Source organism: Saccostrea cucullata, unplaced genomic scaffold (genome assembly GCF_032062105.1).
Source record: "Saccostrea cucullata isolate Sc308-1 unplaced genomic scaffold, CSIRO_AGI_Scuc_v1 ctg382, whole genome shotgun sequence".
Lineage (NCBI taxonomy): Eukaryota > Metazoa > Mollusca > Bivalvia > Ostreida > Ostreidae > Saccostrea > Saccostrea cuccullata.
In genome coordinates, this window is record NW_026925758.1 from 385,602 (window position 1) to 407,494 (window position 21,893).

The window sequence follows — 21,893 nt, forward strand, 5'->3', positions numbered from 1 at the left end:
TTTAACCCATTATATTTCAGAGTTTGTGTCGATAAGGATACATGTTCCGAGGACTATGTTTTGGATCCTTGCTTGCTTGACCATACGGTCAGTACTGGGAACCTGGACCAACCAAGGTAGGAAAGTACACGGATTTAAGGTCATCTCACTGCTCAATTATAGGTCAAAATTGATAGATGTCTTTTTATCGTGTCCTCGTTTGTATTTTCATTAACTGTCTTGAATCTATCTATTACTATCAGTATGGTGTTTTTTCGTTAAGTATTAGAATTTGGGTAATGTTGGGAGGGATTGACTTGGTACAGTACTTCTGATATCCCCTGGAAGGTGACCACTTTTCGTATTATATTTATAGTATATATTTATATGTATTGATAAGAATATCAGTAATTTGGCGTAAATTTTGTGTAATCGGGTCATACATGCGTTCACTGTAAATATTGGTCAGGGAAACGTGTGACTTGTTCAAAACTGAAGAATCTGTTTGTTTAATGTTTAAGTGGAGACTCAAATGATGTATCACCTGATGTTGTATAAGCCCTGTGCTCTAGGAGGAGACATTACGGTTGTTACTGTCCAAATTTGCTTTTTGACCAAATTAAGAAATGTGGGTGTTTGGTATTTCCGATAAACTAGACATGGAAAGAAAATGAGAGTTATGGCTGAATCATTTGAACAGAAATTCCATCATATTAAAAATTGAAACTAATAAAAATTTTAGAATTAAATACAGTATTGCAAGACAGTATCATCTCCAGGGTAAGGGGGAAAATGAAATGAAGGGGAGAGGGAAAAAAGGAATAAACAGTTTTGTATATTTGTATTAAGTTGGAGAGGTGTGACATCCAACTCCCATGAGTTCCAAAGCTTTAGAACAGAAATGATAAAGTGGTCAATTTAGTTTTTATCCTCGTGAAATGAGCAATGTGCAGTAAGAATATCGAAATTCAAACATTATGGGATGACATTCTATAGGTGTATGTGTAGGTTTTGACCTTGTCTGTACTATTCAGGAATTCACAGATTACATAGATAATCAAAGAAACCCAAAATAGAAGTTTTATATTCCATAAATCGAGAATAAATGCCGGTCAAATTTAAATTTTTTATCAAACAAACATGGTCAAAAAGTTACATGGGTGTATTTACGAACTCCTGATTAAAATCCTGTTTTATTATAAAAATTGCTTCAAAATATCACTTATTTGAATTTTTTCTATCTTTGTATGTACTCAGTCCATGATCTTCAGAACCTGTTTCTCTTTTTCATTATCTTGAACGTGAAAAAATATTAGGATGTTTTCGTAGTCAGGAGGTCAGTAGATGTAAACGTACAGGTAAGAAGGAGAGTATCCTGTGTCCAAAGTACTATACATGTATAAAGGTGATTTGTAGGTAACTAGTACTAGTAGATAAACATCTATACAATATCCTGCCAAACCCCCGGTCCTTCGGATAAGCCCGTTAAGCCGAGGTCCCGTGTCGCAGTAGGCGCTGGCAAGAAATAGATCCCTCCCTGCTCAGTGGCCCTGAGTGCCGAGTATAGGACAACATTTGCAGCTCTCCACCGGCATGTGGTGGCGTCTCCATATGAGTGAAAAATTCTCGAGAGTGACGTTAAACAATATACAATCAATCAATCAATCCATGCCAAACCCATTGCAATTCATGTATTTCATTCAATGATATGATTTGAATAAACAAAATATGAACTGTAGTTTAAACCCTGATTGTCAATAAACGAATGATTTCTATTTTTAACTCATATCGTCTGTTTATTGTAAAGAATGATTTATATTAATCTACATTTTAAATTGAAAAAAATTGACATATGACTTTTCATTAGATGTACGAGGGTTGTCCCGTAAAATCGTGGACAAGTTGTCTAGTTTGAAAAATAATCCTCACTGCGTTCTGAAATTTTCACCACTTTTTAGTAGATAAATTATGAATATACATAGCAAATTTCAAATAGATATATGCATAGGTAAACAAATTGTGATATTTTATGTTATGTACTGTATCGCCCAACGGCGCACGGATGATAACGTCAAAGTGTCTAAAACAGCGTCACGTTTCATCTTTGCTAAACTTAAAGTTGGATAAGCCCCACTTAAATTTAGAAATTTTATTGATTTTTATATGTGAGTATCTATAACCAGTTATGAAACCAATAAGGCACACTCATGCGATCTTCTGAATATTTATTAGCAAGTTACAGACAGTATTCTCACCCTCATTGAACTAAAAGAGAATCTCACATCGACGGTCGACAGTGACAGCGTCCTTTGCTATAACAAATGGCAGTCTGTCCATATGTTTTGTGCTATATGGGGACTCGACCACGAAGACTTCACTAAGAGAACTTTCATTTCATTTATATACTAAAGATCTGGTGATATTTTTCATATTTTCTTTCTTCTGTATTCATTTAAAGTCTCTTAAGGCGTCACTACAACATCATAATCTATCTGAACTGCTCTCCGGTGCGCCGTAACGTCATAAAAAGTCGCCATTTTTCGTGTATTGTGTTTATTACTTTCCCATTTCAAATGCACGGGAAACTGCCAAAAATTAACCAAATGCCTTGACATTTTTAAAAAGACGACAGAATTGATTAAGGAATGGAATTAAGATAATTTTCATCCTAATCTTATGTATTGAAAACTTTTATTACGAATTAATTCTTATGTCTTCTCTAATATTACCTTGCTATTTTTACCGTGCGGAGATTACCCTGTGCACATTCAAGCAGAATAAAATCTTTATTTTTGAATATATATTATCAAAAACATTATGATTCACTTTAATATGATGAATAAACATTTACTGAAAATTTCAGCTTAGTGCGCCCATTACTTTTCGAGAAAAACGCTTTGTCCACGATTTTATGGGACAACCCTCGTATGTGTATTTTTATTAATTTATTTATTAAGGTCTTCCGTCTTCAGCGGAAGACCTTTTTATCCTCAGTTTCTTTTTCACATTTCTTCATATATATTATTATTCTTTTTTCGATTTATTTATATTAAATTTTGCTTTCGCAGTTTGTTTTCAGTAGTACATGCCTTTGTTTTAAATATAAAAATATTTTAAAAGGCATTCTTGGTACATGTACCATTAGCACTTGTTTTGTGTGTAGAAGGCATCCCTTGCATGTGTTCAGGATCATTAGAAATTCGGCACTGATTTTGCCGACAAGTACATGTATATGTTTGGATACATGTTTCATTTGAGCAATTTGGTAAACATTACTTTTCATGATTTCTTGAAATGTTAATTACAAAAACCTTAGATATAACACAAGTTACCGTTTCGATGAACAGAAAACTCACTCAATGCTTGCTTTCTATATCATATATGCCAAGGGAATTACGAAGTCGTTAATTATACTCGATGACTGGGCATCGATTTTGAGTGGCAAAAAGTGGGAGGGCAGGCAGAGAAAATAATGTTATCGGGAAAAAAAGTTTAAACGAGAAGGAGCAACTTATTTATCAGTAGCCTGCCTCGGTGTAAAATCCAATCGTAATCAGAGCATGTTCATGAGTATCACATTGATTTGGAGACATATATCAACATTTGCTAGGTTTATGACTGTTTCATCTTCAGGCTAGGGCTATGTCTTTTAATACTGCAATTTCCGATATGAAACGTATCGATCATATCCTTTTAAAATGTTTCTCTTTTAGATATTTCTATAAACGTGAATAAGCCAATCGCCTATATTGGAGATAAAAATATAATAATCAGATGTGAAGCCCAAGGCACGCAAATTGTGAAAGCAGAATGGATAACTTTACTCTTAGAGGGCCACTCATATGAGAGACCCATGGTCAACATGGTCAGAACTCCGACAGGTCACGTGTTTGAGTGGGGAGAAGCTTTCAATGTGACGGACCTGCATCAGAGGATGACGGTTAATGGGAGTCTGGAGGGTACGGTGTTCCTACAGCTGGACATTCACCAGGCCAAGTTTGAGGACGGCGGGAGATACACGTGTAATTACGGAGGGCTGGATAAACATGACAGATTCCTGGAATTCCACGAGTCGGAGGATTTCTTTGTGCAGTGTAGGTACACAAAGATCACATTATGTCTGGGTAAAAAAAGAATTCTGAAAAATTGTGTGATATGGAAACCTGCACTGTTATCTGATTTTATTTTTTTCCAGATCATATCATTCAAAGTAACTACACTGGTGTTCTTACACCAAATAAAGGTGAGTGGATTTTTAAAATAATGTCTTCTCTCAACATATTTGTATATAAAACAACAGTTTATTTACCACTGTAAATGACATATAAAGAACAGTAGCAAAGCTCAAAAGTCTTTTGAGACTATAGAGCAAACACCGACCTCTCAAAACATCAACGTGGAATCGGGTACCATAGAAGAGTATGCATCCTCTTTCCACCTGTTACAACCGCCGTGCGCTTGTCATAATCAAGCAGATGGAAAAATTTGTACTTTAATCATAGTGTGAAAATAATGGCCTTATAATAAGCATGAAAAACGTCAGACAGTATTCAACGTAATGATAGATTGCATTTGTTGACAAGGTTATTGGTTCGAATTTAGAATTCATAAAATGTTGTCTAATTATAAACGAGACTGTTGATTACCTTGTTTCAATAACTTATTTTTTATTAGCCTTCCTCTTTTCAAAAATAAATTGTAAATGAAATGAAATTCATGAAAAAAATGCACTTTTTGGTAAAAGCTCTCATGAATATGATACCGGGTATATCATTTAATTGTAGATATTCTCATAACCATTAACAAGCTGTCTGCTTATATCGGTGAGTCTGGGGTTCGTGTGAGGTGTGAATCCCCAGGAAACGTGATCACGGACCCAAAGTGGATCTCGGTTATGGTGGAGGGCTTAAAATACCAAAGTCCTCTAGCTAACATGTTCAGACCTATAAATAGCACTAAGGGAATGTTCGAATGGAGTGACGAATTCAACATCACTGATCTACAGAATCGAGTTATGTATTCTGGAAGTCTTACAGGTGCCAATCCTTATATGGAGCTTGAGTTCAAGGAAATTAAATGTGAGGATAGCGGCCGATACACTTGTATACTAAATGGACTGGACAGCACGGGGAATTTGACTCAGTTTTCTAGTTCTGCCGATTTCATTGTCAAATGTGAGTACTCAGTACTGCCCAAATATTTATTGAATTTAAGATTTCTTAAGGTCTGTTAATCTTTTGAACAAAAATCCCATGAAAAATGAAGCTCACTTAAATAGTATCACACATCCAAATGATAAAATTTGAATCTATTACATCTAACACACAAAAGTTCCTTGTTCGGAAACTGCATCCAATGTTCAAATTTTAAAACCTTGATGATATTGATAATTTCCTCCGAAAATTTTCAAAAATTTTCCAATTCAATAAATTAGGGTCCCTTTTGCATATTTTCCTCAAGTTCTTGCATGATAGAATGATAATTGTATATCAAAATGAAATTTAAATTGTTCTTGAGTAACAATTAATCAATCTTTGTCTTCAATTCTTTCATAACCTATTGAAGCTCAACACGCTATATGTGGCTCAATTACAAACGAGGATAAACTTAATTCGAATTTAAGATACATGGAGATTCTGGTATGATAACACCAAGTGTAAGATATAATATCAAGAACCATTCCCTTTGTAGCCTTAAATGGAGAGCCAACCATCAAAGACAAACATGACCAAGTAGTTTCCAATAATACAGTTCTTCACAAAAGACCTGGTGGATTCATTTTTTTTAACTGTGAGGGAGCAACTGGAAAACCCAAAATCCCCATCATCTGGACAGAATCCAACAGAACAACTGAACGAGTGTTGAAAGAGAGGGATGGTGCCGTGTCAGGTAATGCATTATATTAAAAATAGATTCAGACAGTGCAAATTTCAAAAATATCTTCACTTTTAAACATTATTAAGATTGTGGTATGCAGTGTCAAAAATCACATAATTCAGGATTTTTAATGTAGATTAGCCATTAGTGATGTTCTCATCTCTCTGACTTTTGCAGGGTTAGAAATCATCCCTGATGATGATTTATGCAGATTCCATTCCCAACTTCATCTGTATTATATTGTGCCAGACAAACCTGTCACACTGAAATGTAAGATAGCTTTTTCTGTGTCTATCGTGCACATAATCCCCACAGGAAATAATCCTAGTGTATACCACAACACACCACACACACAGGTGGCATCCAACAGTGTATCTGTCACACCAACCACAACTGTGGCACCTCAATTCAACAACAAAACGACGACTCGGTCTACAACAGCTGCACCATTACCATCAACAACATTAATGGCGGTACCAACAAGTACATCTGCACCAACTTCTACAGCAGTACTCTTAACCTTGACAACAGGCCAGCCAACATCTAAATCAACATATACTTCAACACAAGCAACAACAGCTAAATCAACACAGTTAACTTCAACAACAAGCTCGCCAACAAGTAAATCAACACTGTTAACATCATCAACAGGCCAGCCAACAACTAATTTAACATCAACACTAGCACCGACAACTCAATCAACAATGTTAACTTCAACAACAGGCCAGCCAACAACTAATTCAACATCAACAACAGTACCAACAACTCAATCAGCACTGCTAACATCATCAACAGGCCAGCCAACAACTAATTTAACATCAACACTAGCACTGAGAACTCAATCAACAATGTTAACTTCAACAACTCATTCAACATCAACAACAGTACCAACAACTCAATCAGCACTGTTAACTTCAACAACAGCAGCACCAAAGGCAACAATAACTTCTACACTGAGACCCTTGTCGTTAGCACCATTAACTACAGCAGCGGTGCCAACATCTACAACAGGCACAAATACAGTGGTACAAACAAATTCACCATTTACAAATTTACTAAAGACATCAACAACACCTGTCTTAATACTTCACAAAAAGAAATATCAGAGTAAGTTATTAATCTAGTATTTATAGCTAAAACCCAATCCAAAAAGCTATACACAAACTTGGTCCCTCCAGTTTAACCAGAATTATGAATAAATTAAACTGTAAGATAATTTTTGTTTTCCTCATGTGGAGTAGTTTAAAATTTACATATCTTGGACAAGCTATATATCAAGATATACAAACATTAAATTTTCAATATTTCTTTTTTACAGATGATCTCCATGAGAGAATGAGAGACAAGTTTCTTAAAGTGAAAGCAAATAAAATTTAATGTACAGAGACATTGACTTGATTAGACCGGAATGAAATCAGTCAAATGTGTCAGTCATTTAGAATCAAATAAGATAAAAATTAGGTACACTCATAGGTGTGTTCCCACTTCGCCTTAACTGTGAAATATAGGTAAGAAAAACTTAAAAAGTACTAAGGCGAAATGGGAATTTTAGTATTTGTAAATACATTGAATTTAACTACTGTGATGTTTGCCAAAAAAATACTTTATGCTAAATATATTAAATTCATACCTTAATTCACCAGCTAAGGCAAAATGGGAATGCTAAATTTTACAGTTAAGGCGAGATGGGAACAAACCCAATCATATCATTACATAGTCTGACATTGCTATGCTGTTTGCCATTACCATTTACAACCATTTACAGTTCAGTTATTATGTTCTCCTTCTGAGGAATCAAGTGTACTAGTTGGCAACTTCAAACTCTTTAATAAGAAAGACAAAACAATAAAAAATTTGAAAAAAATTTATCTCAACTAAAAAATAAATAAATACTTCTGAAAAAGGTCAGATAAATAAGAGATTCTAGTTTTTAAATCTCATGATGTACATGTATATTATGCATACCATTAGAGTTTCTCCTTTATCTTTTAAAATTACTCATCGTACATTCACTTGAGTCAAAGATATGAAATATCTGAATCAAAAATTATTTTCATAACAACTGTGTAGATAATCTATTGCAAATACTACATAATCACACAAGCTTATGACGGGAATAAAGTCCTTTGTTCATAAGAAATATAAAATATGGCTACTAGTTTATCACAGATTATTTTAGAGGAAGGCACTATATGTGGACTCACGGTTATTGTTTACCTCCATGTTTTTACAAAAATCACCTGTGAGTGGAATACAGTTAAAGTATTGACACCCAGGACAGTCATATAAAGGTAAAACATAGAATAAAACCACCAGTATAATAAATAAGAAAATAGCCCCTCCCAGGGATAAAATAATCCCAATGATCTTCCGTCGCCGGTCGAATTCCCCAAATGACACGTACGGTAACAGAGAAAAGGCTAACAAGAAACCGAATAGGAAACCACAGACATGGGCCCAGTTGTCTATCCAGGGAAGCAGGCCAAGGATAAAGAGAAACATGATGAACCCTCCTATTTTCAGGACAGCCAGGCATGGCGTTTTTAACATCTGGATGCTCTGTAGGACTTCCACTAATAAACAGGCGAGGATCCCAAACTGACAGCCTGCGGGGCCAACCTAACACAAGGCAATATCAAAGAGTATACCACAGGGGAAAATTTACATAACGCAAACTGGCACATTAATTTTATTACAAATTGTTTTCTAATTTTAACAATACTAATGAAAAAAATTAGTGGAATATTTAAAATGAAAGTTAAAAAAAAAAACACTTAAACTATGAACAAGAACAGTGCAGCTGACCTACCTCTACATGATAGGGTAGGAAAATGGAGCTGGCTAAATTCCCTGCTACCCCACTGCCCAGATAAATAATGGCCAGCCTAATACAGCCAGTTAGCTTCTCAATATCCCTCATAACCAGGAACTGGAAACCTATAGTGATCACCAGGTGAAACAGCCTGTAAATAATAATTAGATTATATCTTATTATCAATTCTACATCTTGGACTGTTTGTACCTGTCTGTACCTGAATGATTTATATAAAAAAAAAAAAGACTGAATCCAATACCAGAATCAATCCTTAAATGGGTCATTGCAATTAAATGTTATAAATGTTGTGATTGGCCATTTTAATTGTAATAAATCCCAAGATTAGCCACTTTATGTCTGATTTTTCTAGTAATTGTTACATTTACATAATTTTCAGTGACACGCAATGCATGAACCACGAATAAATCTTTCTTAATCAGATTGTTTATAACTTACCCTCCATGCAAAAATAGAGATGTCCATAAGCGATAGAACTGATCTGGTTTATTTTCATCAGCAAAGTCCATCATTCCACAAATCTGTCCTAAGCAGTTAACCTAGAAATAAAACACGATTTTTTATCAGGTCTATTATAAACAAACAAAAGTACATTTGGAAACAAGCAAACTAGTTTTATAATTCAAATCAAGAAATAAAATCAAATTTGATATATTTTATTGAAAAGAAGGCCACTTTATGGCATTTTATTTTACTAGGCTCTAGGATTAACATATTTTAAATGACACTTTACCTGTGAACACAGATATTTGTCCTCGTGGTAATAGCCCTCTATAAAGTCACAATGCTCTCTGGTGGTGATCATACACTCTCCCTGGATACCATGGCAACAAGGTCGACCCGTGATGTCACAACTCATGTGACGGTCGGTTCTGGAGGATACATTGGACACTGGTTTTCCTGTATCTTCACAGTACTGCAATTAAGATTGATTTGATGACCATCGGTCTTTTGGAATTTGTTTAAGATAAAGTACTTCTTGGTTTAATTTGTTTTTATGATACTTACAGGCCACTTTGTGATGTCTGCCTTATCCCACTCAAAAGGAGCCACAGAGGCGGGTTTATTGCAGTATCTACAATTCATATTCATGTACATATTGATAGGTAAATAAATTAAATCCTACATGTATATGGATTAATGTAAATACATGTATAATCATGATTAACTATTGAAGTACTGAGTGTCTTGGATTTTTAAAGTCATATTAAACTTTGAATTTATAAAACATTACAAAATTTAATGCAATGCTCATAATTTTAATGTAAATACCAGGTATAATAAGATATTGATTTATAGCTGTGGTTACAGACTACTTCACATACTTTGGATCCTGTCCACACACTGAGCCCGCTGTGAATCCATTGTTTGTAGAAGCTATTGAAGCATTGTACTTGTGAAAGGTGGAGAGAACAGTCTGAAAATGAAACAAGTGTTAAACATGAGCCTCCACTCAATAGACTGGTGCATAACCAACTGGTATATTTAATAAGAGGGAGATAACCATTTGTCAGTCATTTTCTACAAAACCTATCATTAAATTCATCAGTAACTGCTAAAATACTTCTGTATATTACTCAGTTGCAAGAAAAAAATAATACATGTAAATGAAAATATGAAAAATAATAATGTTCTTGTAATTTACGGTTATGAATATAAAAGGAAACTAATTAAGCCACATCACTTACACTACACTTGGATTTGACAGACTGTACACATCCTGAGCCGTCGTCACGGATACAGCAGGCCGATTCCTTCTCCTCAGCGCGGTCCTTATAGATCCCCGCCCAGATATTGTCATCATGTCTCATACACGGTGAATACTTAGCTCCGAGGTGTATCAAGTCAGCCTTCAAGGAAACAGTACATATGATACACATTTGTACCAACTGAATATATATTCAAGTTAAATGTGGATAAAAGCAGAGTGAATAAGAATATACAAAACAAACCTGTTTTGGTCCAATCCACAGGTTGTCTTTCTCAACATATCTCACTGTTTCAAAAGCCAGGTTTGGTTTCAGAACCTAGACAATGTACAAACAATAAAATTATTTCTTTTTTTAATTTAAAGTGATATATTGTTCATAAATCACCTCTCTTTTCTGCTTTACCAGAATAATACAATGCAATTGGTTTTTCCTTATCATGCAATTTCCTTTCTTTTACTAAACAAGAGGCCCATGGGCCACATCGCTCACCTGAGAAGCTTTGGCCATTCTGTTCTTTACCAGATTTCCCCCTTGTATTACATATTGTGACCCCACCCTTTCCACTTATCATAATTTAAACAATTTGAAATCTACACTACCCCAGTATGCTTCTAAATAAGTTTCAGCTTTGATTTTCAGATTTTTCCTATATATTTCTATGTAAAACATTGATTCCCCATTGTGGCCCCGCCCTACCCCCGGGGGTCATGATTTGTACAATTTAGAATCTACACTACCCCAGGATCCTTCCACATAAGTTTCAGCTTTTCTGGCCCAGTGGTTCTTGAGAAGAAGATTTTCAAAGATTTTTCCTATATATTTCTATGTAAATCACTGATTCCCCATTGTGGCCCCTCCCTACCCCGGGGGTCATAATTTGTACAATTTAGAATCTACACTACCCCAGGATGCTTCCACATAAGTTTCAGCTTTTCTGGCCCAGTGGTTCTTGAGAAGAAGATTTTCAAAGATTTTTCCTACATATTTCTATGTAAAACATTGATTCCCAATTGTGGCCCCACCCTACCCTCGGGGGTCATGATTTGTACAATTTAGAATCTACACTACCCCAGGATGCTTCCACATAAGTTTCAGCTTTTCTGGCCCAGTGGTTCTTGAGAAGAAGATTTTCAAAGATTTTTCCTATATATTTCTATGTAAAACACTGATTCCCCATTGTGGCCCCGCCCTACCCCTGGGGGTCATGATTTGAACAATTTAGAATCTACACTACCCCAGGATGCTTCCACATAAGTTTCAGCTTTACTGGCCCAGTGGTTCTTGAGAAGAAGATTTTTTAATGACCCAACCCTATTTTTGTCTTTTCTTGATTATCTCCCCTTGCGAGGGGATATGTCCCTTCATTTTAACAATTTAAATTTCCCTTCACCCAAGGATGCTTTGTACCAAGTTTGGTCAAAATTGGCCCAGTGGTTCTTGAGAAGAAGTCGAAAATGTGAAAAGTTTACAGACGGACAGACGGACAGCTGGACAGACAGACGGACGACGGACAAATTGTGATCAGAAAAGAATGACTCGCTCAAAACAATTTTAAGCTAAAAATGGACAATTATTGATATTTAATGCATCCTTACTTTGATCAACTGTTTTTTTACTTACAATTTTCTTGGTCTCTGTCTCTGAAACTCCAATTGGAGCAATTCCATAAACGGCCACAGATACAATGAATATCAAGGTCTGAACAAATGTCACCCAGTACGTGAAATAGGGCCTGTAATTAAAAGATCAAAAGTAACGAATATCCCATAAAATCTAATACAACACAAAGTCTACACACATGTCAGCCAGTAAGTGAAATAGGGCCTGTAATTAGAAAATCAAAAGTAACAAATGTTGCACAAAATCTACAATGACACAAAGTCTGCACAAATACCACCTTGAGAGTGAAATATGGCTTGTAATTAAAAGATCAAAAGTATTGAACGAAAACAAATAAAATATACAACAATGTAATATGGCTTGTAATTAAAAGAGGAAGGAGTAGAAACTTTAAATATTCACAAATATTAAACAAAATTTCAATAAACATAGCTCTTCAAAGAGATACATGTTTTTACATTTTACCAATAATGTACAGGTGAGCCTTATTACCTGTGGTCATCAATGCTGTCAATCTGAGTCTTCACATAGGAGTTCATTCTTTCACTTCTGTAACTCCTGTTGAAGAGCCGGCCCACAAATCCCATTCCAACCTCTCTCTTGTCATTGGCTGTAACAGAGTTCACGACCTCTGGCTCCATTCGACTCAGTCCAAACTCCCCATCCTCATGGCCTGAGGGTTTTGCCCTGGGACCAGTTCTTCTCTTGCCCCACCCACCACGAGGTCTGACAAAATAGAGGCTCAGTATTGTAATTATGTAGATTTTAAATTGAATTAAGAATAATATAGTGGGCATATAAGATAGTTTATGCTATCTGTTTCTTTACAGGGATGGAAAATTCTTTATTTCTTTCCATACTTTTCTTTTCAATGGTGAGTGTTTTGCAATCATTGCTGATCATTTAATGTTTTTTGACTTACAGTTCATATTCTCCTTCTTCTCCAATGCTAGACATTTTCTGGAATGGTTTCTCAGGTGGAGCAATAGGTTCATCATAGAAAACATCATCCACCAAACTGAATGCATCCTCATGTTGTTGCTATTTAAAATTTTTTTTAAAATAATCAAAGTCTATATTCAAACTAAATGCTAGTACATGAAAATATTTCTTCATTGAAATTTTTTAAGATGTGGCGAAAAGAAAAGCACATTGACTTACTGTAAACCAACTTTTATTCGTGTGCGAGAAATTTTCGCGAAGTTCGCGAGAGCCTCGGCGCGAACCGGTCCATAAAGTGTATGTGTCTATTAACAACAGATCCAAAAAGTACACCACTGGTAAATCGCGAAATAAAGTCGTCGCGAAAAAAAGTTGGTTTACAGTATGCTTTGCAAAACAAAACTTAAAAGTCTTCTTATTTTGACCATATTATTTCTTCCAATTAAATTGACAGTTTGAATTAAAAGTCTGTTAACTCTAGGTTGCCAGCTGATAAGTGTATGGTAATTGCTCATCATATGTTTACATGGTAGTTAATGCTGGCTGACAGATCATCTGGGAATTCCCCTGTGTAACTTCCTGGTCCAAAACTTCTCTGTTGTGGCTTCTTCCTGAGTTTATTTCTCATTCCCTGAAACCAGAAAGATAAAAGTGTTCTCATACATGAGCCATTCAACGTACAGTAAAAATTCTACAGATATCAAATGCAGTTCACTCAATTATCAACGTCTTCATAACCATATGACTGAAACTAAGAATCTTTTAAACTTCTTAAACAAATAAACGACCTGTCTATAAAATACAGACAATCTTTGAGACAGCCTTCATACTTACGGTAACAGTCATAATGCCTTTAACAGTCATCTTAGCTACAGATTCCTTCCGGAGTCTCTTTGATGGCCTGTTAACGCGGGCGTAAGTACTGGTACTAGACAGGGGAGTTGTTCTTCTTGACCCAGGCATTCTGTACGGATCATGGATGTATTTGATAGTGGAGGCATCCAGATCATCTTTCAGCCCAAGGTCCCTCTTTTCCAGCTCCTCTGGTTTGACTTGTTTCTTGTAGTAATGAAGTCTCCTATTCCTCCACCTTTCCTGATGCAGTTTTGATTTTTCCTCGTCATCTTCAATTCCAAAGAAGCTTGCTACACTGCTGCGAATCTTTCTGCACGCAAAAAGAAAAATTTTAAATTTCATATCTAGAAGAGATTCAGCTTTAAGACATTTCTGCCTATTAAGTTTAATACTCTGCTTTTTTTTTAAAATAACTTTTTTTTTTATTCCTTAAAAAAACAATTTTCTACATTCAACATTCCCTTATGGTGATTAAATTGCCAGGTAAAGTCTTTTGAAACCAACTGTGAGTAAATAATCCTCACATATTTCAGAAGCTGCAGAACTGTATCTCTCTGATTAAGTAAATGTCGAGAATGTGTTTGTACTTTATTACCTTGCCATGCTCTTCTTCTCCTTGGATTCCCCACTCCCTGGGGTACTAGCTGTGGTCATCTTAGATGCCTGTCTGTCTATTGCTCTGTGACTCATTGTTAATGTTGTCCTTGTTGTGGACACTTAGAGTAAAGAAAGTATGCACAAGGTTAGAATTTTCATACGAAAAAGCACTAATCAGTGACAGCAGCTTATTGAAAGTAAGAGTTTTACAAATTAGCATGATTAGGCTCCTAAAATTTCCACATTTCCTAATGATATGCAGACTTAATCAGAAATTGTCCCCTCTTAAAGCACCAATCATATGGATATCGCAGAATAAAGTAAGATTTGAAAAGTTTTCATTTTTAATTACGGACAGATAGCATGAATTGGCATGAAACATAATTATTAAATCGGTTGCTATGTCAATAAAATGGTCTCTAAACACCAATTTCTTTTTTGCATTTGTATGATATTATTTCTACACTTGCAATAACCAAACTGGATCACTTAATATTCTTCTTTTACCTTTATTAACTTTCCCAGTTCTGTAAATCTGTTTATTTTCCGAGTCAATGGCGACAAACCGGAAAGAGCACCAGCTGTATTTTCAGAATATCAAACCCGACGTTAAAAAGTTTTGATCAATGGAATAAAGACAAACATAGCAATTATAGTTAAACTTTTTACAATAATATACTGTTTTTTTCAATAAGTTAATGTCCATTTTATGTTATTTTTATTTTCATATGTGCCTGCTGATTAATTTGCTTGCCATGTGAGAATTTATCAGGTATATATCAGACACATAGATGTCTATGGGATATGCATGCCTCATAAATCAAAGAAGGCATCGATCTCACAGTGACTTGAGAGAGACAATCTTAGCAAAATCGGGTATATAGTATAATACCCGATTTTGCTAAGATATTGTCTCAAGTCCCTGTGATCAATCAGTTTTATTCAGATTAGACTTTTAATTAGCTTGATAGTATCCATTCTTAAAAAAAAACTGTGCCATAGTTGATGAAAGTGAGGAATTTCTTCAAAATGTTTTTAAAGTTTCGCTCACCATATGGGGTCATATCTGACCTGATCCTGTTATTCTTTTTGACTATCCAGATTTCTCAGTGAATCAAAGATCTGATTCAGTCAGGACAGTCCTTGAAAGTTTGCATACAAGTGCCATGGGCCATACTCACCAAAATCTCTATCCCTGCTGTTCCGCCAAAAAATACAATTCCTCATTTTAGATATAAAGCTTCTTGAAGCAAGTATAAAAATATTGCATATATAAATTGTACTTCTTTATTTCTCAAAACATTTTAAAGATATCAATCAAAATTATTCATACTTTGTAAAGTTTTCTTATACATTTTTGTAAGTAGCAGATTAGTTTTTGTCACAGGTTTCACGTAACAAAAGATACATGTACAAAAGGGAGGGTTACATATGCCCTGCAAAAAGATCATTAATGATAATTCATCTAAAAGACAAACTTAACAACTAAAACTATAACAATATGCTGTAACTTTTTTGTTTCATATCAATTAAAATAATTAAGTTCCATAGATAGCATCAAATCTTAAATAAAATAATTTATAAACCAAAACAAAACCAAAAAACCCCAGCATCTACTATTTAATGTTGACATTCAGTTTTGTTTTGAAGCCTTTGGAGGCATTAACAGGAATGCCATTGACACCAGTGAGTTTCTTTCTGTTTTGGTGCTGTCCGTTCCTGACATCACTTTTAGAAGAACCCTTCATGGAATTTTTCATCGTCTCCCAGTTAGGATTACAGTGATTAGATCCCTGACTCCTTTTCACTCTCTTTTTACTGTCCTTCTTTTTCTGCTTCTCTGTGTTAATCCTGTCATAAATTCTCTTTAATTTTTTACTTTTCTTGTCCTTGGATTTTAGCTGATTAAATGTTTGACTTTGAGTCTCGATATTTTCCCTCACACTCCTCTCATCTATATCCTCCAACCCCTGTCTTTGTTTCTTCGGTTTGCCAGATTTTTCTCCTTTATACTGTAATCTCTCTGTTTCCAACCTTTCATAAATTCGTTTCAGCTTTTTATTTTTCTTCTTTTTTCCTTCTTCAAAAGATTTGTCTTTAAAAACTGCAAAACATGTAACTTTCTTTTACATTATGTAAAACATATTTATATATACATGTAGTTGACAATATATAGGAAAGGATATAAGCCTACACTAGCTGCAGATCTGTAGCTCTCCGAAAAAATATATATTGATAGACCAGAGAGCTACAGAGCCACCCATTGAAAAAAATGTATATTTTTTGCGCACAAAAAAATGCGCTGGGTTCTCGATTTATTTCTCCATGTTTTTAAATTGTAATCTCAAAATATTCCTAACCGTGTGCTCCTAACATATTCTTTGACTCTTTCCACCACAAAACATTCATCATAATTGTTGTTAATAGTCCTCCTGGCCCTGATATTGCAATCATCGGACATTTCGCTTATTTATACTGCCATTTTGGTTTCAAAGATAATTCGGTCTAATATGCTTCGTTCAGATGTCAACTACGAGAGAACTTGATAGAGGAGAGAGTAATTTTTTTAAATCTTCCATTTTTTGCAATTGAGGTAAGAATTTGGAAAAATTTTATCAAGAATCGAGCCCACTTTTTTGTGCGCAATAAATATACAGTTTTTTCAATGGGTGGCACTGTAGCTCTCCAGTCTATCAATATATATTTTTTCGGAGAGCTACAGATCTGCAGCTAAGCCTACACTAGTGGTTTAGTGTCTTTAAATTCTATACCTGGCTTTTCCATTCTGGTTTTCTTTGCCTTTTTCTTAAACGACTCGTCATCTGTAAAAATCACAAATATTAAAATCACAAGTAATGAAAAATAAAAAAAACACCTTTCTCTTTCCGGATGCATCATTTTATTAATGAACTTGGCTATTAAAGAACGTTAAACAAGTGTGTACTGCCAGTCCTACAATACTTGTTTGTGCTGTATGATTACATTCTTCTATAGATATACTTGTCAGTTGTGTTAAGACTGACATTCTACTAACCTTTATTAGCTTTTCTCTTTGTGGATTTGTTTACAGTTGAGAAGTCGTAACTGTGTACAAAGGGATAGCTGCACACCGAGTATCTGGCCATCCGCTCTTCCTCACACTCCTGCAAATACATTGGTACCACAGTTTAATTATCATGAGATTTAACTGCCATGCATTGATTGATTTGATTAACTATGGTTGATGTACAAAATAGAATTCATACATTATCGGTACTTCAAATAAGTTCTTACAAATCCAAAATGGCCCGCTTCTGCACAGTTATAGCAGTATTTCCTGGGATTCCTCTTATTTCTACCCCTCTGAGGACTATCAATATTGGTCTGAAAAAAATTACAAATGCTTGAAATGGAAAAGTTGATTTTAAAACATTACCTTTGCAAGTTTCACAAGGATGAAGAAATTTCGAAAATTAAAACCACTAACTTCTATATTTATTAAACTATACATGTTCATGTTTCATGGGGGAAAATGTCTTGAAAAAATGCTTACGAAAGTAATTGTAGAGGATAGTTAGTTTTTAGTAGCTAGAATTATGTACACCCTCTCTGATTTATCTCATATTTCCTGAAGAGTCCCCGCCCCCTTCCCCCCAAAAAGGGGGGGGGGTATATTTTTGCAGTTACTTTTGAATATATACTACTTCAAAATTATATTACTATAAAATTTACCAATTACTTCACAAATTAATGAAAGTCATCAATAAAGTAAAGCATCTCTCAGACTACTTACAGTTAAATGATACTGTCTCCATTGCTCTGGACAGGCCTGTAATAACAAATAAAGAAATATCAGAAGTATTATCTAACAAAAATTAATTCTAGAAAACAGAAAGTGTTAAAGGATAGTTAAATCTCTTTTTTATTGATCCAGTTATAAATTTATGACAGCAATCTAATACATAAAAATGTACTGGGAAGACAAATAAAAGATATCATTTTTTATTTTAATTAATATCATAAATGTTGAATGCCATGTAAATCATTATATGCAATGCCACAAATAAAAAAAAAAAAAGAAAAAGAAAAAATCAGACACAATTTCAAAACAGGCATAATACAGTAGTATTCAAAGTAAACACATACTTTATCAAATCTGTCTTGAAATTCAGAAATGTAAACATTTCAACTGAATTCAACATTTTGGATTTTCAAAGTGTTAACACAGACAGTTTCGAGATGAATTTCATATCCTGTTGACATAATTATTCAATCTTTCAACACAGCTGTCTGATTATATCCTATTAAATGTTCAGAATTTATGATTCAATGCTCAAATACTATATAGTAATATACTAACTCTCTGGCTGTGTCCCAAATTTATGATTTAATGCTCAAATTTACAATGGTCTCTATGTTTATAATACAGTGAAATATCAGTATCTCGAAGTTGAGGGGACCTGCTCAAAACTCGATCAGATATCCGGGGGTTCGAGATATCCAAAGTTATCTTCCAAAGTCGAATCAACGATGTCCCGTTTTTTCGTATATCTTCATGCGTAATACTATCCTGCGTTACAAAACATGCAGTCATTATGGTAAAGTCTCAGGCATATTCACAATAAATATTAAGAAAAACAATGCTGTTGTTTTCTTTATCGTGTATAATTGTAAAACAATTTAATATACAAGCCTTATTGCATATACCATGTATACAGCAAATTTACATTTTCCAGGCCATGCTTACGTGGTCAAACAGGATGTATCATTAGCGTTATAGTTGAAGAACCTTCTCCGTAAGAAATTCAGAAATGAAAAAGACAACATTTTTTAAAAACATAATTTGATGAAATTTAGTGCAAAATGTTTTTAAAAAAATAATCAGTATTCAAACTGTGTACTTGATCATGTTGATATTAATAGCTTGCATGTATAACATTACGAAGTACTACTAAGGAACACATAGTTTACGAAACTAACAATGCAAATGGCGGTCAAGGTTAGCTATCTATACGCAGATAAACATGAATGTAATCAATCACTGTGCATTATGCACTGCAACTTAACTGTTGGATTAATTAAGATTCCCCAAGTTTGAAGGTGTTAATTAATAGCCACTGGCGAGAGTGTGTACATGTACGACTCTCAGGTGTGTTCAGTAGACCGAAAAATTCACTGCACTTCGAGATAAGCCAGGTAAAAAAGGGCTTGGGACTTTCAATATACTTTGACAAAGCGGGGTCCGAGAAAACCATTCAGGAGATTAACGTGTTCGAGATATCAGGTGTTTTTTAAATCATATATAGTTTGAGAATAACGTGCACCCGACCACCGGCGATCGACTTCGACATAAGCGGGGTATTCGAGATATCCCATGTTCGAGATACTGATATTTACCTGTACTATATAGTAATACATGTATACATACTCTCTGGCTGTGTCCCTTCCTGCCGCAGCGGAAGCATGGATTCCACCTAGAGACAGTCCGTTCCTGGCAGTCTCTGGTCAGGTGACCTGGACAGTCACACCTATAACACGCCCATTATGACGCCCAACTGGACATGTAAAATTTCCCCTTTGTTCACAATATTTGTACAATTATTTCTGGGGCTAGAAAACCACACAGGATAGGGCTGACAACTTTCACTAGCAGTCAGCCCTGCATGTCTAGCTAATTTTATGATGAGTTTCAAACACTGCTATCTGTATCCATCAATGATTAGATTAACCATATCTCATTTGTCAAAGAAAATTGTAGAAGTGTCAATAGAAATACATGTGCATTTTGCTCTAAGTAATGCTGCTGTTGTTTTCCAGCTTGACACAAATACGTTGTCTAGTACAGCAACCATGTTCTAACTACAAGTGTGTCCATCTAAATTTAATCATACCAGTTAAAATGGAAATAAAAGAAATACATTAAATCAGATAACTTGAACTTCATATAATCCTACTTACACTTGGTTTGGGACATGAATTCGCCAAATGTCCATGCTGTTTACAATTGTGGCACTTGTCAAACTTATTTCCATAGTAACGGCTCTTTGCATGTTGTGGTACCATCCCATATTTATCAGCATCAATTATGAACCAACTTTTCTGATGGTGCTCTGAAAAGTATATGAAAAAATATAAAATCAAAGTTGCCCTAGCTCTAAGAGCAATTTTTATATTAGTTTTTGTATCAAGTACTATAAATATATTTCTTAAATCATCATTTTTTTTAAATACTTGAGTATATGAAGACCTACTAAAGTCATATTCAGATGAAAGTTTGTGTTGATGCTCTCTGTCAACATTTACATGTAATCCTTCCATATCTGAGAGTTCCTCATCTAAGAGCATATCATCACTGTATATGGAATCGTAACACATCTCCAGATCAGACTCTTTGTCACTATCACTGTCTGACAGCAGAATGACATTGGGATTCCCCACCCAGTCAATCTCGCGCTCACTGTCCGATTCGATCTCGATCACAGATTCCTTGGCACTACAGTGTTTACTCTGCTTGTCTTTATACAAAACCTCAGTCACTTTGGAGTTTTCTTCATTTTTACAATCCTCTGAATCTGTTTCAATAACCACTGAGGTCTCTGTTGAATTCAAACTCATCAAACTCTCCATTCCAATAGCGCTGTCTTGTGATTTACACAAATGATCAGATTTCCTATCCTTAACAGATGTTGACGAGACCTTGGATAAACGTTCACTTGGTTTATAAGTACAAGTACTGTTTGTGCTTTTGACATCAATATCATAACGTGCGGTGATGTTTGCCGAGCTGTTTGAATCTCCTGTTTGACTGTCATTATAGTTTTCAATATAAGAATTGTAATGAATTTGGGAATATAATGCATTTTCTATCTCTTCCAAATCAGATGATTCATTCTCTTCATCCTCAGACTCCATGTTTATCTCTTTTAAAAGAGAAGGATGTACTCATTAGATAAACACCAATAAAATATAACACATATTTATTAATGAGAAAATATACATATTTATCTTGAATTTATAACTGTATAGACAAAGTTTGGTTTGATTCGATAGTACAACATTTTGACATCTAAAAATTACATAAATATAGTACAGAACACGTCTATTTACTATTATAAAATGTATTTAAATAAATTAATCTAGTGCAAAACATATGCAAAGTAGAGGTTTAGTTAATTATATTAAATAAAAAGCCTTGAGTATTTACATTTGGAAAAACGGTTCAAATTAAAATTACGGGATAATTTTTAATCTAACAAATGAAATTCACAGGTAAATTTAGTCACAATAGACCTACCTTCACTGTCGACTGTTGAGTAAAATCTTTTGCAATGTGCTCGTCCAGGTGAAAACTTCTCTTGAAATCTCTCTAATTTTTATACATAATACAGTTGTCTTCAAACACAATGGTGATCTCAAGTTTTTTTTGTAGTCTTCGGGATTTTACCTGTTATTCTAATGGTAAAAATAGAGAACATTGATTCCGAATGTCTAATCAACCA

The 21,893-nt window shown here is 34.6% G+C and overlaps 3 protein-coding genes across 4 annotated transcripts in view; 1 reads left to right on the forward strand and 2 right to left on the reverse strand.

Moving 5' to 3' along the window:
• LOC134269725 (uncharacterized) lies at positions 1–7,289 on the forward strand. The gene is made up of 7 exons (XM_062751929.1): positions 1–116; positions 3,693–4,073; positions 4,175–4,222; positions 4,764–5,153; positions 5,671–5,868; positions 6,034–6,963; positions 7,175–7,289. Exons 1-7 carry the CDS (start codon positions 56–58, stop codon positions 7,231–7,233), a joined length of 2,067 nt encoding a protein of 688 aa, XP_062607913.1. The 5' UTR covers positions 1–55; the 3' UTR covers positions 7,234–7,289.
• A 351-nt stretch (positions 7,290–7,640) lies between these two features.
• LOC134269766 (inactive rhomboid protein 1-like) overlaps positions 7,641–21,893 on the reverse strand; it is a 228,453-nt gene continuing 214,200 nt past the window's right edge. The window contains exons 2-16 of one of the 2 annotated variants that reach the window (XM_062751974.1): positions 14,923–14,946; positions 14,414–14,534; positions 13,798–14,128; positions 13,490–13,594; positions 12,944–13,062; positions 12,514–12,747; positions 12,022–12,133; positions 10,642–10,716; positions 10,378–10,539; positions 10,015–10,106; positions 9,698–9,764; positions 9,423–9,605; positions 9,128–9,228; positions 8,666–8,819; positions 7,641–8,475 (exon numbers count right to left, since the gene is read on the reverse strand). In XM_062751974.1, coding sequence (XP_062607958.1) covers positions 8,032–8,475; positions 8,666–8,819; positions 9,128–9,228; positions 9,423–9,605; positions 9,698–9,764; positions 10,015–10,106; positions 10,378–10,539; positions 10,642–10,716; positions 12,022–12,133; positions 12,514–12,747; positions 12,944–13,062; positions 13,490–13,594; positions 13,798–14,128; positions 14,414–14,508 — 2,274 coding nt within the window. In that variant the 5' untranslated portion in view covers positions 14,509–14,534; positions 14,923–14,946 and the 3' untranslated portion in view covers positions 7,641–8,031. Of the gene's footprint in view, positions 8,476–8,665; positions 8,820–9,127; positions 9,229–9,422; positions 9,606–9,697; positions 9,765–10,014; positions 10,107–10,377; positions 10,540–10,641; positions 10,717–12,021; positions 12,134–12,513; positions 12,748–12,943; positions 13,063–13,489; positions 13,595–13,797; positions 14,129–14,413; positions 14,535–14,922; positions 14,987–21,893 lie in introns of those variants that run through there. The other variant, XM_062751972.1, reaches the window with a different exon arrangement.
• LOC134269738 (zinc finger CCHC domain-containing protein 7-like) lies at positions 15,689–21,746 on the reverse strand. Its single transcript, XM_062751941.1, has 9 exons — positions 21,685–21,746; positions 20,646–21,312; positions 20,353–20,504; positions 19,823–19,936; positions 18,188–18,223; positions 17,689–17,778; positions 17,450–17,558; positions 17,187–17,237; positions 15,689–16,519 (listed from the first exon to the last, which is right to left on the reverse strand). The coding sequence occupies exons 2-9, from the start codon at positions 21,304–21,306 to the stop codon at positions 16,032–16,034; spliced, it is 1,701 nt and encodes a 566-aa protein (XP_062607925.1). The 5' UTR covers positions 21,307–21,312; positions 21,685–21,746; the 3' UTR covers positions 15,689–16,031.